Here is a 14128-nt window from a genome sequence, read left to right as displayed (position 1 = left end):
GCCCTTTGAGGGCATCATTGCTATGTTGCTGCCAACATCCAACACTTTCTTCTAAGAAGCACAAGTCAAATGCTGGTGAGCTTTGAAATCTGCTCCAGCTGGAGACCCCTGAGTGCCCAACCACACCGGCATTTCAGTAAACCCCTCAAAACACGGCCCTGGCCCCCCATTCAAACTGCGGTGTCACCTTTTCACCAAACGTGAAAATCCAGATTTCAACAGAGAAAAATGGAAATGGGAAGAGATTTACTCATCCAGGTCCAAAATGAGTAGCTGTGTGGTAACTACCTTGGGTAAAGAGTAAAGCTCTGTATTCTAACACACGGCACTGACATCCCAGAGTTATTAGCAGAAATGGAGTGAATGCATTTTCCTATATATAGATTTTTTTCAATGTCCTTTGAAAATATTTAGGATCTACTAGTGGATTCATTCTGACCAAGTAATTGGAACAAAAGCTAAGATTTCCCCTAAATTCCAATGTAAACATAAAACAAGTATCATGTAAACCTGTTTTACAATATCAATTAGCTCTGCAGCACTGAACCAACTTGAGTACCTAAAATAATAGCCCCAACAGTCTATGATTAAGACCACCACCAAAGGGGGGGAAATCTGTCCAATTCCAAAGGCAAGTAGAAAAATATAAACATTTTTAATAAAAGGAAAACATTCTTTAACAGAAGGGTGAAATGATCAATACACTAGTCTTCCGATCTCTTTTTTTTTTTCCCCATTTCTTTGTGCCTCCATTGATTACTTTGGTTATTACAGTCCTGAAAAGGAAAGAGGCAAGGACAACAATGAGAAAATGAAGACATGGATTCACGGGCCAGCTCTGGGAGAAATGACCACTAAAAACCAAGCAAGCTACTTTGCTTTGGACCTTGGTAGTTCTTATAAAGATATGGGCATTGGCCTAGAAATTTTAGGGTCCTTTTCAGCAATATAATTTTATGATTCTTCTTTACGAATGAAAAAGAGAGGTACATAGAAATTCAGTGATCAAAGTTATGTTTATCAAATGTTAAGTAAAAGGCCACTTAAGTGCTTTCTATTACCTTCTTTTAGACAATGTTCCTCCACAAAGCTAGAAAAAGCTTTATAAGCATCACTCAGACAATTATAGAAAATGAGGACCAGCTGATTCCCTGATCCTTTAAATCTCAACAAAATGGAAAACAGTCGCTGATTTGAGACAAACTGGAAGGCCGAATGCTGAATCTTGTGAGTTTGAGTCAAAGGTGTTTTTAGTAAAATAATTTGAGAAGACTTCAAATCTGGAAATGTAACCTGTAATGTCATGTTACTGTAAACCTATTCTTGTCCTACTTCGTCCCACCCTGTGTATGGTTTCTGTTAGAAAAACTTATTCTAGCAACCACGGGCCTGTGCACCCAACTAAGCAACAATGAGCTTATGCACTGAAGGGATTCCTGGCCCCTTTGACCAGTTTCCACTCATTCCGATTCTGTTGCTATATATAGTTGCATAGGTGAGCATTAGTTACCAACCACTGATTTAAGAGAAACTGATACATAAAATTAAATTTATTTTTGAGACAGTCTTGAAAATCCTTAAACCACAGCATCATCCCCGAAGTCCCACTAAACTTGTCCTAAACATTCTACTTCCTGAGCATTTTTTTCTTGAAGGTTTTGATACACACTTAAAATGCCAAGAAATGCTTCCTTAAATGATAAAAGATCCTCTGAATAAATGGTACTGAAAACAGTGGGTAGCATCATAAAATGTTAAGAGTGGGAAAGAGTTTTAAAAATAATCTAGTTACTTTACATTTGAGAAACGAGGAGACCCGGAGACAAAGCGACATGTTGAAGGACAATGGTCTCTACCTGTCTGGCCCGCCACAATGCGTACATGAGAAGGGTGTTTTATCTTGAGAAGAGACAGGGAGCTAGAGAAGACTGAGATTTGGGGGATAGACGGGAGACACCGCAGAGAAAGAGAGAAAGGGGAGAGCCTGAATTAACAAGTGGATTTTCAAGTCGAAATTGTGTCTACATCTCAAGTTTAAGTGTTATTAATGCCATTTAAATTAATAGCATAGAACCTTAATGATGTTTGCTATAATGATGATATATGACATTCTACTAATATATAATACATGCACACAGATCTCCATGCAGAACAGCACTTAGCACCTTGACACTTATTAACAATCGGCTGTCCAGTGATGGTGTTTTCTGCTGCAGGATGGGATACAACATAGCTGTCTGCTATCCCAGAAGTTCATGTGCATTTCAACCTCTGTGCTGAACTTCGGAAAATCTCCAATGGTTTTTTTTTTTTTAAGGTGAAAAAATATTAACGACAAAGTTTTGTTTTCTTTATTTCCTTAAAGCAAACGCCCAAAGATTTAACATCCCACCCACACACCTCACACTGACCAAACCTGTAAACTTCCTGATCGTTTTTGGATTTTGTTTTAAATGGGAAACAACGTAGGGAATTTCCTAATGCAGGCTGCTGGCCAGCAGTGTAGCTTCTGGACGCAGGACTGAGGGAGACCCGGGGTGGCCTATTTAGATGCAGGACAGTTAAACTCAGTCCAGCTCCTTTCCAAAGGCTTATAACACACACTTACTTCTCTGGCAGAGAATTTTATTTTTGAAGTTTTTATTTCTTCCCTACTTCTTTTTAAAAATGGGTTGGATAATTCTTTAAAACACATTGACGAACATTGTTATCCCAACACAAATTAAAAGACTTCAATCTGGTTTTATAACTATACACAGAAAGAAAAAATAAAGCACATGCATGCAAAATTAATAATAAAGACTAGGTATGTAGTAAACTAGGCAGACTGAGGAGCTAGTATTATATTTCTAAAGACTATCCGGTACCCATAATGGCATCATTAAAAATAAAACTATACAACTAACTTGTGATTTTTTTAACTTTAATGAACACTTTAAATTCTTTTATTTTTAAGAAAATATTATTACTTAGCAAGTTCCTCAGAATATTTCACATACCACTATTCCATCATTACAGTATACCATTTTTAATATATTCAAAATCCTACTTTCCTCCCACCACTGCTGACACATGCACTTTTCCCAGGTGGAGCTCTTTCTGTTTATAAACAAGAGAAACATAACACTGTGTATACCAAGAAGATAACACAGGTATCATTGAAAAATGTTTATTCATTTGTGTCCTGTGCTCATACATCCACAGACCTATCACAAATGTAATGTGAACAGAATGTTATATTGTCCAACTTAGGTGCAATCCATCCACTTGGTAATAAGAGAGAATTACATGCCAAAGAAGTCAAGAAGGCCCAGACACCGTTTGGTGACTCAGCTTCTGGTCCTCGTGCTCTTTATTGCTACCTGTAGACTTGGGTTGAAAAATATCAGTAAACCTCAATGTCATCTGTTCAATCAATGTTAACTGTTCAATACCGGGGTGTATATGAAAACACAAAGTGATCAGAATTGTCAAAGTACCTTAAAAGTGTCAAGGTCCATGCCAATGAATATTATTTAAAACAGCTGTCCATGAGAGCATCGCATCATACACTTAATCATCTTTCTAGAATAGTCTATCTAGGAAGGTAGACTTTACGATATGTTCAGAAAACAAAATATAAAACCCTCTTACATTTAAGTTTTCTCTGGGAACTAAATTTCCCTGAGTGATTTGTAACAATATTGAGTAAATTTTAGAAATGTTAAACTCAACATTATTTACACCTTAACATAAAAAGGTTAAAATAAAAAATAAAAAAAAGAAAACTTTTGCACATTGGACAAGCACTGCCGGGTGCCAGATGAGTGACAGCACATGACAGGCCCTGCCAAGGAGAGACAACTCTCCTGTGGCAAAGACAGACCCAAGCTCCAGCTCCTACATGCGTCGCGACGATGACAATCCAGCTGCTTGGGCAGCATCAGTACCCCGCGTGAATATTGGTGGGTTTTTGTTTTAACCAACTGGGTTTAGGGGTGTCCAACCCATGGCCCGCGGGCCGCATGAGGCCCAGGATGGCTATGAATGTGGCCCAACACAAAATTGTAAATTTACTTAAAACATTATGAGACTTTTTGTGTGTGATTACGTATTGTGATGTATTTAATGTGTGGCCCAAGACAACTCTTCTTCCAGTGTGGCCCAGAGACGCCAAAAGGTTGGACACCCCCGTATCTACATCATAACTAAAGCCTACTTCTCCCGTCACCCTGTACTCTGGATCATTTTAAGTGTCACTCAAGATATACAATAAAGTGAAGAAACATTGAAGAGGGTTCATACAGTTTCATATTTGACAAAAATCTGACATTGGGCAAACTATTCAACTTTTAGAGGGCTGACTTTCCTCTTTATTATAGGAAATTAATTAGATGCAGATACAAGTCCTCAACTACTTCAAAATAAAATGTAAGACTTTTAGAGTATTGCATCTGTAATGTTGCAAATGCTGGAAGTAAGACATTATATTGCATGAGAATGGTGCTCCCTGACTGTCTATTAGTTTTATGGGTGGCTGTAATGCTTATCTAGGTTAAAACCGACATTAGTGTTTCCCTAGTCCTCTACTGGCATTTTAAAAATAGTCTTACATTGAATTTCACTTCATACTGGCTTCCAAGTGAAAAACAATATTGAAAATCAAAAACCTGAATTACTATCATCCATGGCCCTGCTACCCAAAGTGTGGCCCACGGATGACATCATCTCGGAACTAGGCAAAAGTGCAGAAATTCAGGCTCCTCCCCATACTTACGGAATCAGAATGGGCATGTTAACAAGATCGGCAGTGATTCAAATACATATTAACATTTGAAAAGCACTCATTTGTGAGTCTCGCATAATACCAGCTTAGCTTCTACAACCCATGAGCCTTTATTTGGCCCCCCTCTTCTCCCAGTAGATTGTATTAAATTAAATTCGAGTAAAGATGACAACTTCTAATAAGTACTGTTACTAGCAGAAGCCACCAATCACTGTCACACAACTTTAAACAACATGCCGTAAATATGTTTACAGGCAAATATTCTCATTCAATATTTAGTAAATACATTTGCTTTTATAGTAGGTTATCAACATTTATGAATCACATTAAACATGGTTATCTCCATGTTGGTTGGGTCCTTGAAGTGGTCAGAAGGGTTTCTTCACTTGGGTCTCTTGTATCTCCTGTACCTGTGCCTGCCCGCCCATCTGCTGCCTTCTGGAAGGTCAACAATGCCATTTCCCCCTCGACCTACCTGATTGAGAAGTCACGTTTTCAACTTAGGTAACAACAAAATACTTGTAAATCCATTCTTATTCAGGTTGGACATTGTTGTGGTGATATTTTCCCACATAATTCCTTCTATCCTTACCAGGCTGGGTTACCGGGAGACATACATGTACCAAGGTCTTTCTCTTTCTGGGGAGGGAAGCTCTTTTGCGCTTTAGGAACCAGAAATTCGGGGTCAAAGAGTCAATATCACCATTAAGTGGAGCTGCACTGACCTCACTTGGAAGACAGCTTTCAGCTCTGCAGTTTCCTTATTTCTGTAGGAAACCGTCAGAGGAACCGGCCATATGGGAAGAATACAGACCTCACCTTACTCCTGTCCTCTTGGACACAATACTAGGAAGTAATTTATGGCCTGTAGTGGTCTGATGTCCTAAGAGACACATAACATGTGTTCCCTGTTTTCACTTTAGTCCCATAAACACAACTTTAATATGTCTGCCCCCAATTTCTAGTTCACTGAAGTCGGGATGGGGGTGGGGGGAGGTTTGGGGGAAGGACAGGTTAAGGATAAAATATGCTGGACACACCATCCTGCACACAAACCCACTTTCAAAAGACAGACTCCAAAAGCATGACCGAGTTCACAGTAGACTTCTAAGGCAGTCCAGACTGAATGCATTAACATCCGCCGAGTTCTGAAAACTGTCTACACGCGGCATGTGTATGCACACAATAAGGCCATACGATGCAATGTGGCACAAACAATTAAAAGTTCTTCTCAAAGTGGAAATGCAAAATAGAATGAATATCTATTTTCTATAAATGAATCTAGCCATCTGTCTTGCAAAAGCAGCAGCAGGAGCCCCCGAAACAGCAGAAACAGCAGCCTCTGCTGTTAACAATCTATTCTCAAATCTCATGCTCCACATTTTCCCGGCAAACGAGGCTAAAAATATAAGACATGCAACAAATAGCCTCCTGGGATCTGCCATTCCATGGATGGTGTATTCAATCAGAGTAATATTTTCTGTTGAAACTCAAAATTGGGAAAAAAAAAAAAAAAGAGCAAGCTATCACATTAGAAACTGGCATTCGGAATGTTAAGCGCGAATCCAATCCCAAAGTATATGAAGCTGAATGGTGAGAGGGTGGTTGTTTTCATACAACATAAATCTCTGAGATTTATCTAAATATATTTATAGATTTATTTAAGCTACTCTAAATTCCTCTACAACTCTCATGGTTATAGAGATACAATTTTAGTACTTTTTGTCACCAAAATATAAGGTCATTTTATTTTCAGCAGAGTTTAGGAAATTAGCCTTGCTATAGGCTCTGGAGTTGGACTAAGTAAGTTCAAATCCTGGCTTCTCCATATACTAGCTCTGTGGCCTTGACCAGTTATTTAACCCCTGCACACCCTTCTTTTCCTATCTTCAAAACGCGAACAATCATCTTCCTTACCTCACAGAGTTATTTTAAGAATTAAATAAGCTTATGAGTGGAAAGCTTTTGGAACAATCAATGGCACATGCGACATACAATACTTACTATGATTCTTTCATATTCAAACAAGGCTGCAAAGATGCTTTCTCTTGAAAATAAACATAAGAAGTAGCCACAGTACGATGGTAGTTCTCATGCCAACACTGGGCACGCAGCAAGTGAAAGGGTTAGCAGATCGGTGCCTTTATCTAGACTGTGCGGTTGAGAACGACAGAGGTCCCCATCGGTTATTCCATCGTGCTGTTGGCTCATGGAGGCAAAGGGATGAGGCGGCCAGAGAAGTCCACAACAGAGCAGATCAAGCGACACTGCCTGGACTGCAGGATAATCAGAATGCCAAAGGTGTCGTCAAGAGGCAAGGCACATCTGGGCTCTCTGGGAACAAACGTGCCCGTCCATGAAGAGGACACCCTGCATCCCCACCACCGCCTTCCTCGCCAGGATGTTATGGGATAAATCCTTCTCTGTGCACCCATCTTTGGGATTAGATTTTAATCCGTGGGATCCAGGACTCTAGCCTCCATGTTCAGAGAGGAAGAAGAAAAGTCCTAAGGGACAGGTATCATATATTTGCTACCCTGATCAACCCATTTCTTGCCAAGTCTTTAAAGTTGGTGCCATTTTAAGGTGTGTACTGCATCTGCTGGAAGGAGGACAAGTCACTGAAGAGACGGAAAGTGCTTCCCGGACTGATAACAAAGCAGGGTTTGGAAGGACCTGACGGATTCGGGGAGAAGGTTCGGAGGAAGCCCATGGAGCATTTGTGGGCACCCTAGGTTCTCCCACCCCTTGAAGAACCACAAAACCACAGAAGGGTCATTCAATAGTGAGGAAGGATGGAGGGGTATTGTTATTTGTCGTAGTAAAACCATGAAAAAGGGTGACAAGCGCTGTGCCATTAAAGAGCCAAGTCACAACAGTTCATCTCTTCTTAAGAACTAAGATACTGAAGAGGTTCCTTGAGCATAACTTTGTAGGGTAGGAAAAGAGAGTGCCGCTGGTCTGCTTAAGCTAAGAGCTCGCCCCAAGTGTCAGAAAAAGACAAGCCCAGCATAAATTTTAAGACAAGTACTCTTTTTCTCACAGCCCTACAGAAGGACAGATTTCTGGGGAAAGGGAATGGAACGAGGAAAAGGGGTGAGGGTGAGTGGGGGTGGACTGATAACATTTACTAAGGAAGAAATAGCTGTAGATTTAAAACTGTGTGAACTGGGTAGATTTAAGATGCGTAACCATATGACCCTATTATGTCTATAAAATAAACATGTACTTCTCTTGCCCTTAATGCATTACTACAGTTATTAGAAGGAAGATGTCATCATCCAGGAAAATTGTTAAAGCAAGAGAGTGTGAAAAGGTCCTGCCCGTCTAATATTAGCCCCCTCCCTGCCTTGAGACTAGACTATCTTATGTACACTGTCTAATGCAGGAATCACCCGGTCAACAGCAGTACTCCTTCTGACAAAGAGCAAAAGCAAATCAGTACGACAACATGATGCAGATTCAATTAGCACCTGGCAGGTCACAAATAACTTTTAAACAACCTTCTTTTAAGTTGGAAAGTGTTAAAATATACAGTAATCACGGCACCAATGTGCCTTCCTTACAGCACGCCACCAATCAGGAACAGAAATCTGAAGGGTAAGTCTTGCTTCAAGGGAAGGAAACAGGACGTTGCTATTTGGGCCACTACTGGTTTCTACAGACACTCCCTTACCCCAGGTATCTTCCTCTTTGAGTATAAGCAAAGTCCATCATCAGAGATCCCCCTCTGAACTTCAGAAGGGTGTACATTACGTGTGGGAGAAGAAAGAAAAGGAAAAAAAAGGAGTTGGTGAATCATGAAAACAAATAAATGAGGAATAATTGTAAAGAAAATGCTACCGAATTGTTAAATACGCTTATATCATCAAAGCAAATGGCATAATTCTGTATATCCTATTAACTAGGGAAGGCAGACTATCTTTGGTTCAAATCGACATGAAAAGGCTTGCCGAAGAAAAATTAGTTACTTGTATAAATAAAAAACAACCTAGGGCCAACCCAAAAGAGCCTGGTGAGATTTCTGGGCAAGCAGACCTCAAGAGCACACCTGATCTTGCTTTTAATCAATGGCCACCTTCCTGCGCTGGGAGAACTTAAGTAACATTGATGCACTCTGTTCTGAAAACTCAATTGTGCCCACCTGTCCAACGCCAGGTGCACGTGGCTTCACAGGTTTTCGCAGCCTGCTGACTGAGGACTCTCTGACAGATGTTAAGGGTAATGGGCTTCATGCCCCAGAAAGTAAAATATTACAAGGGGAATATTAGTCAGGTTTAGTGCTCCACTCCATGTGTCTCAAACGCTACTGTGATCTGTGCAGCACATCGGTCGTAAATAAGCCTGCAGAGTGTACAGTATGTTTTCCAGGAGACTAAAGAACAGCTTGCAGACAAGAGGTGCTAGCCTTAGTTTCACAGCCAGCAAAACCCGATCCAAGAGGTTTTGGCAGGTCCCCACGTCTTGTTTGGAGCTGGCTTCGAGACAACTCCACCAACCAGTCTAAGGGGTCAGGACATGGAGTCAGGCACTGTTAGGTATTCCATATCCTAGTAAGTGGTAACTCAGGCATTTAGATTTACAGCTAGAAAAGAAAAAGGCCCGCTTTTCCCCATAGCAGCATATTAAAAGCAACTCAGAGCTGACTTTGCAAAGGAGGCATTCTCAGTAGTAAAAGAAATGGTTGAAGCTTGTGCTTCTCCCAACAAGGGAAAGAACCACACTCCACCCTCAGCCAGTGCGTGCAACAACCAAGGCTCATTTCCAAACCTCTCCTGCTTTTTCAAAACCCTGCCCCATTAAAAAAAGAAAAGAAAAAAGAAAGGAGGGGAAAAAAAACTTTTCAGGAAATGAAATGCAAATAGTCACTGAACAGGATCATAAAACAGAAAGCCTCAATCTACTTCTTTTTTTTTTTTAATTCTTCATTCCAGGCAGCACGGCTGCTTTGAACACAGTGTTAGCTTTATAAAAATGAGATTATATTGGTTCTTTTGTGACCGTCCTCAATCCTTTCCACCCTTTTTTGTCTCGCAGCCACTCACAATACGTTCAGGATAGCCAGCAGGGCAGAGGTGACCAGTGCCGCCTCTCACCAGACACCCAATAGGTACATCATTTAATGCAATTACATATTCTAAGCCCTAATGGATGCCACACGGGGAAAGAGAAAGGTAAAGAAGGGCTGGAAGGAGAGGCTACTGGATTATTTCAAATGTAAAACCACAATACTCAAGCCATGTGTAAAAATGTCTCTGATCATCTTCAAAGCAAGTCCACGGGATTTATCCTTAAGTTCATGCTCCCTGTCCTCGCTCAAGGTGGAGCTGAAATAAACCAGTTGCAAAATTTCACTCTACCGGAGTCCAGAGGCTCCAGGAAAATGGGGTCTATGTTTCTAAGCCGGAAGAAAAACACCGTTTTCCCTTCTGCTCCGAGGGGCCCCGCGCTCGCCAGCTCCCTAGGTGTAGTAGGCACCGGGTAGGGCGAGGACGCGCGGGCTGAGCGGCCTCCGGCCAACTGCTTCTCCGCGCTCTGCACTGCGGGCGCAGTTACGCGCGGGAGGTGCACAAAGCTCTCCCCAGCTCCCGCACACACGCAGCCTCCTCGAAAGAAAGCCCAGTGCCACCTAGGTCCCCGGGCTAGTGTCACCCGAGGGGTGTCAAGCTTAGCAGACTTCAGCCTGGGTGCGGCTCCCCGAAGGGAAAAGACGCCTCTCCATTTAAGCCCACCCTACACAGACTCCCATCACTCGGCCCCTCTTCCTAGGAACTCTTGGACACCACTATGAGCGCGCACCCAAGAACGTTCTCGCTTTGGAAGGCAGTGGAGAAAACAGGGGACAGCGAGATTGGAGGCAAGAGGTGGGTACTTCGGTCTGCAGCAATTGGGGAGGGCTTGAAAAATGGAGCAAGCGAGGGGAGTTAAGGGTAGGGACCCCGTCATAGCAACCTGTAGGATTGCGACGATCTCAAACTTGGGGTGGGAGGCAGTGGTCCCCTCGGAGGTCCTCCGCCCGATTCCCACCCAGCTGGGGCTCGGTGCGCAGAGGTTCAGGGCTCAACTTGGGAAGCGAACGCCGTAGGTGTAGGTCCCACTCGGTCTTACTGGAGCCCGCTCTTCTCGCTCCCAGCCCCGCCGCCTGCTTTGCCCAGCGCTTACCTCGGGCAGCCGCAGCCGCAGCCCCCGCCGCCCAGAAGCAGATCCCCAGCCAAGGGAGCCACCGGCACGCTCCTTGGGCGCCTCCACTTGCGGCGGTCGCTCTCCCCATGCTCTCTTCCCGCTCTAAGTACGGCTCCTCTTCCACGTCCGGGAGCCCGGGAGCTGCACAGCGAGCCAGGGGCCGAGCGGGTGGGTCCCGGGGGTCTTTGGCGAGTGACTGCTACTCGGCCGCTCCCTACAGCAGCCGGGCAGGGCGCTCCGATCCGTCGCTGGCTGGACACCCAGCGCACGAGCGCGCCCCCATGGCCTCCCACGGCGGGGCTACCGCTGTTGCCACCGCCACTGCCGAAGTCGCTCGCCGTACCCACCGCTGCCGGGTCCGGGACTATTAAGCGGAGAAGCTAGTCCGCATCGTTAATGAGACCCCCGCGACCGCCCCGTCTCCTCCCCTCCGAGCGGCAGCCAATGAGCCGGGCCTGGGCGGGGCGGCGGGAGGGGCGGCGGCCGCGGGCGGAGTGGGGCGGGCGGCGCAGGTGAGCCCCGTGGCGACTGCGCGCGCCCCCAGGTTTCTCCACGCTCGGCGAATTGCCCCAGCTGGGGGAGAACCGAAGCGGGTGGAGGCCAGCGCAAGGCTCAACATGTGAGCAAAGCCGGCGGGTCGGTTGGAGGCGAACCCAGAAAGATGTGGACGTCTCGGCAGCCTAACTCACAGTTGCTGCTTCCGCGAAACCTCTGTTTTATTCAACTTTGAGCCCTTCCACAGCCCTGCCTCTCCTGCTTCCATTTCTTTTGAACAGCAGATCAGATATCACTACTGAAAATTTCAAAGAAAAAAATATTTTAAATGCCAAGTTGGGAAAAATATACTAGAATATATCCATTATTGCAATTATGCTACATATGCACGTATGTAAATAAAGAGGTGGGGGAAAATTACAATCTAGATGTGTCAATGGGTATGGGATCGATATTCATCCCCCCCATTCCCTTGTCTGTGACCCTAATCACTCCCGGATCCCCCAAATTTTCAGAAGGTTCTTCATTTCTGTTGGCTCCTGTTGTGTTTGTTTTAATCTAGGCCCTGGGAATTGTCTTTATCGTGTGTATCGGGGAAACGAAGTCACGCTGGGCCTTTCTTGGAGGGCTTTTCTTAAAAGGGTGCATTGTTTTGATCAGACAAATCTTTTTTTTTTAATTCAGTTACAATTGCCTGCATTTTCTCCCCATCCCTCCACCCCACCCCAGCCAGTCCCACCTCCCTACCCCACCTCTACCCTCCCCCTTGATTTTGTCCTTGTGTCCTTTATAGTAGCTCCTATAGACCCCTCTCCCCACTATCCCCTCCCCACTCCCCTCTAGCTATTGTTACATTGTTCTTAATTTCAATTTAACTGCTTTTCAAAGTACTCGTGGTTGCTTCTTATTCTCCCCTCTGCACCTGGGAAGTTGACCCTGAGCCCGAGGTTCCAAGGTCAGAGCCCGAATTGTCTCTCACAATATCCAGCCCCCACCTGTTCCCCATAACTCAGCTGGTCAGCACATGCATCCTCTTTTGCCTGTTTGACCTCAATAGGAAATGAAGTCTTAGGATGAAAGAAAGACAACCTTCTCAACAGTTCCCTGCTGTCCACACTCAATATTGACACAAGTACTTTTTAAGAGCCCATCTTTCTTGCCAGAGTACTATTTGTTCCCTCAAAACCCCTTTCTCTGGAGAGTAAACAGCTTACAGCAAGGTAATCGTTCTGGATGAGGTAATTGCACTAACTCACTTTCTTCCAAAGATAACGGGGATGATAGGCAGGAAGATTGATTCCCCGATCAGCACACGTGGCATCCCTCTCCTGAGGGCCACCAGACCTGTGACTGTCAGGGACAGGAACGGATTGTTTCCTCTAGTCTTCTTGCAGCTCAATAAAAGGTTTGGGACCTGGTCAAGCAAACCAAGCTCTAGGGAAGGAAGGTTTCAAGGCAAAGCGATGCGGGGCCAGCTAGGGACTTGCCTGGAGATCTCTTTAGAATCTTGGTAAATGAGGGTTTTGTCCTTTTTCCTTTGAGAAGGTGAAGGTGAACTGAGAATTAATCTACCAAATATACTTTACCTGTCTTCTGGAAAACAGTCACTCATCCTCTGGCTTTCCTTATTCTTTAAGCTATGTAGCAGTTCTATCACAAATGAGTATGTTCATTAAAGAAGAGAAGAAAAATACAACTGACTATGTCTCCAAGATAGTATTTAAGTATTACTGCTGTCCCCAGAGGGAAGCAAAAGTAAAAACAGTTTTACTTTGAAAAACTATTGAGGGAAAGATGATATAATTGTAGGTTAATAATTCAAGTAAAATTACAAAAACGAGAGAGAAGGAGGAAAACTAAGACCCTTTGATTGCATACCCTGCTCATGAAATAGGTCTTTCATATATGCAATTTTTTAGAGTAGAATCAAACCCTGGAAGAAAGGCTCTATTATCCATCCCTGTTTGGCAGATGAGGAAAGTCAGACTGAGTATAGAAGTGATTTGCCCAGGGTCACGTCACAAATGAACTACCAGTTTGGGAGCAATTCCAAATCTAAGATGAAGCTGGAGGTAGTGTCCATTCCGTCAGGTTTTCCAGAGACATGTCTCCTTACTTTCCTCCGGGCTATGTAGCTAGTGGGTCGGGAGAAGTTTAATCTTCAGCATATCATGTATTGATTGTACATCATATATTAATTATGTTCCACATATTTATACACCCTGTATCAATCTAATCCTGGCTATTTTGAAACGTGTACGAATAGTATTCCATTCCATTTAGAAATATATCCACATCCCTCACTACCCAGGGGCACTGTGTCTGGGCCAAGGGCCAAAACACAGAATAGTAGAAGAATCGGACTGAAAGTTAGGGCACCGTCCCTGACACCGGTTGTGTGCCCTGGGGCAAGTCAGCATTCCCCGTCTATTTTTTTTTTATTTGTAAAATGACAGTGTTTTACTGGATGATTTTAAGATCAATCCTTTTTAAGACCCATCATTTCCAATTCTAGCATGTTATGGTTTTGAATATTCGATACAACCAAATTGAAAATTAAGTCACCTCTTCTGGAATTGGGACAAATATGTCACAAATGTGTTATGTTCTAGAGAGATTATTTTGAATTAGAGCTAACCTGTAAGTATTAGGTGTAATCAAGTAATGTTAATTTAATGAATGGAC

The 14128-nt window shown here is 43.4% G+C and overlaps 1 protein-coding gene across 2 annotated transcripts in view; it reads right to left on the bottom strand.

Moving 5' to 3' along the window:
• UNC5D (unc-5 netrin receptor D) overlaps window positions 1-11276 on the bottom strand; it is a 479860-nt gene extending 468584 nt beyond the window's left edge. For both annotated transcript variants that reach the window (XM_053916817.2, XM_053916818.2), the window contains exon 1: window positions 10928-11276. In XM_053916817.2, the coding sequence (XP_053772792.1) occupies window positions 10928-11036 (109 nt within the window). In that variant the 5' untranslated portion in view covers window positions 11037-11276. The remainder of the gene's footprint in view (window positions 1-10927) is intronic.
• Window positions 11277-14128: the final 2852 nt, after the last annotated feature.

The sequence above is a fragment of the Desmodus rotundus genome, chromosome 13 (genome assembly GCF_022682495.2).
Source record: "Desmodus rotundus isolate HL8 chromosome 13, HLdesRot8A.1, whole genome shotgun sequence".
Classification (NCBI taxonomy): Eukaryota; Metazoa; Chordata; class Mammalia; order Chiroptera; family Phyllostomidae; genus Desmodus; species Desmodus rotundus.
This window is presented reverse-complemented; position numbering and strand designations above follow the sequence as displayed.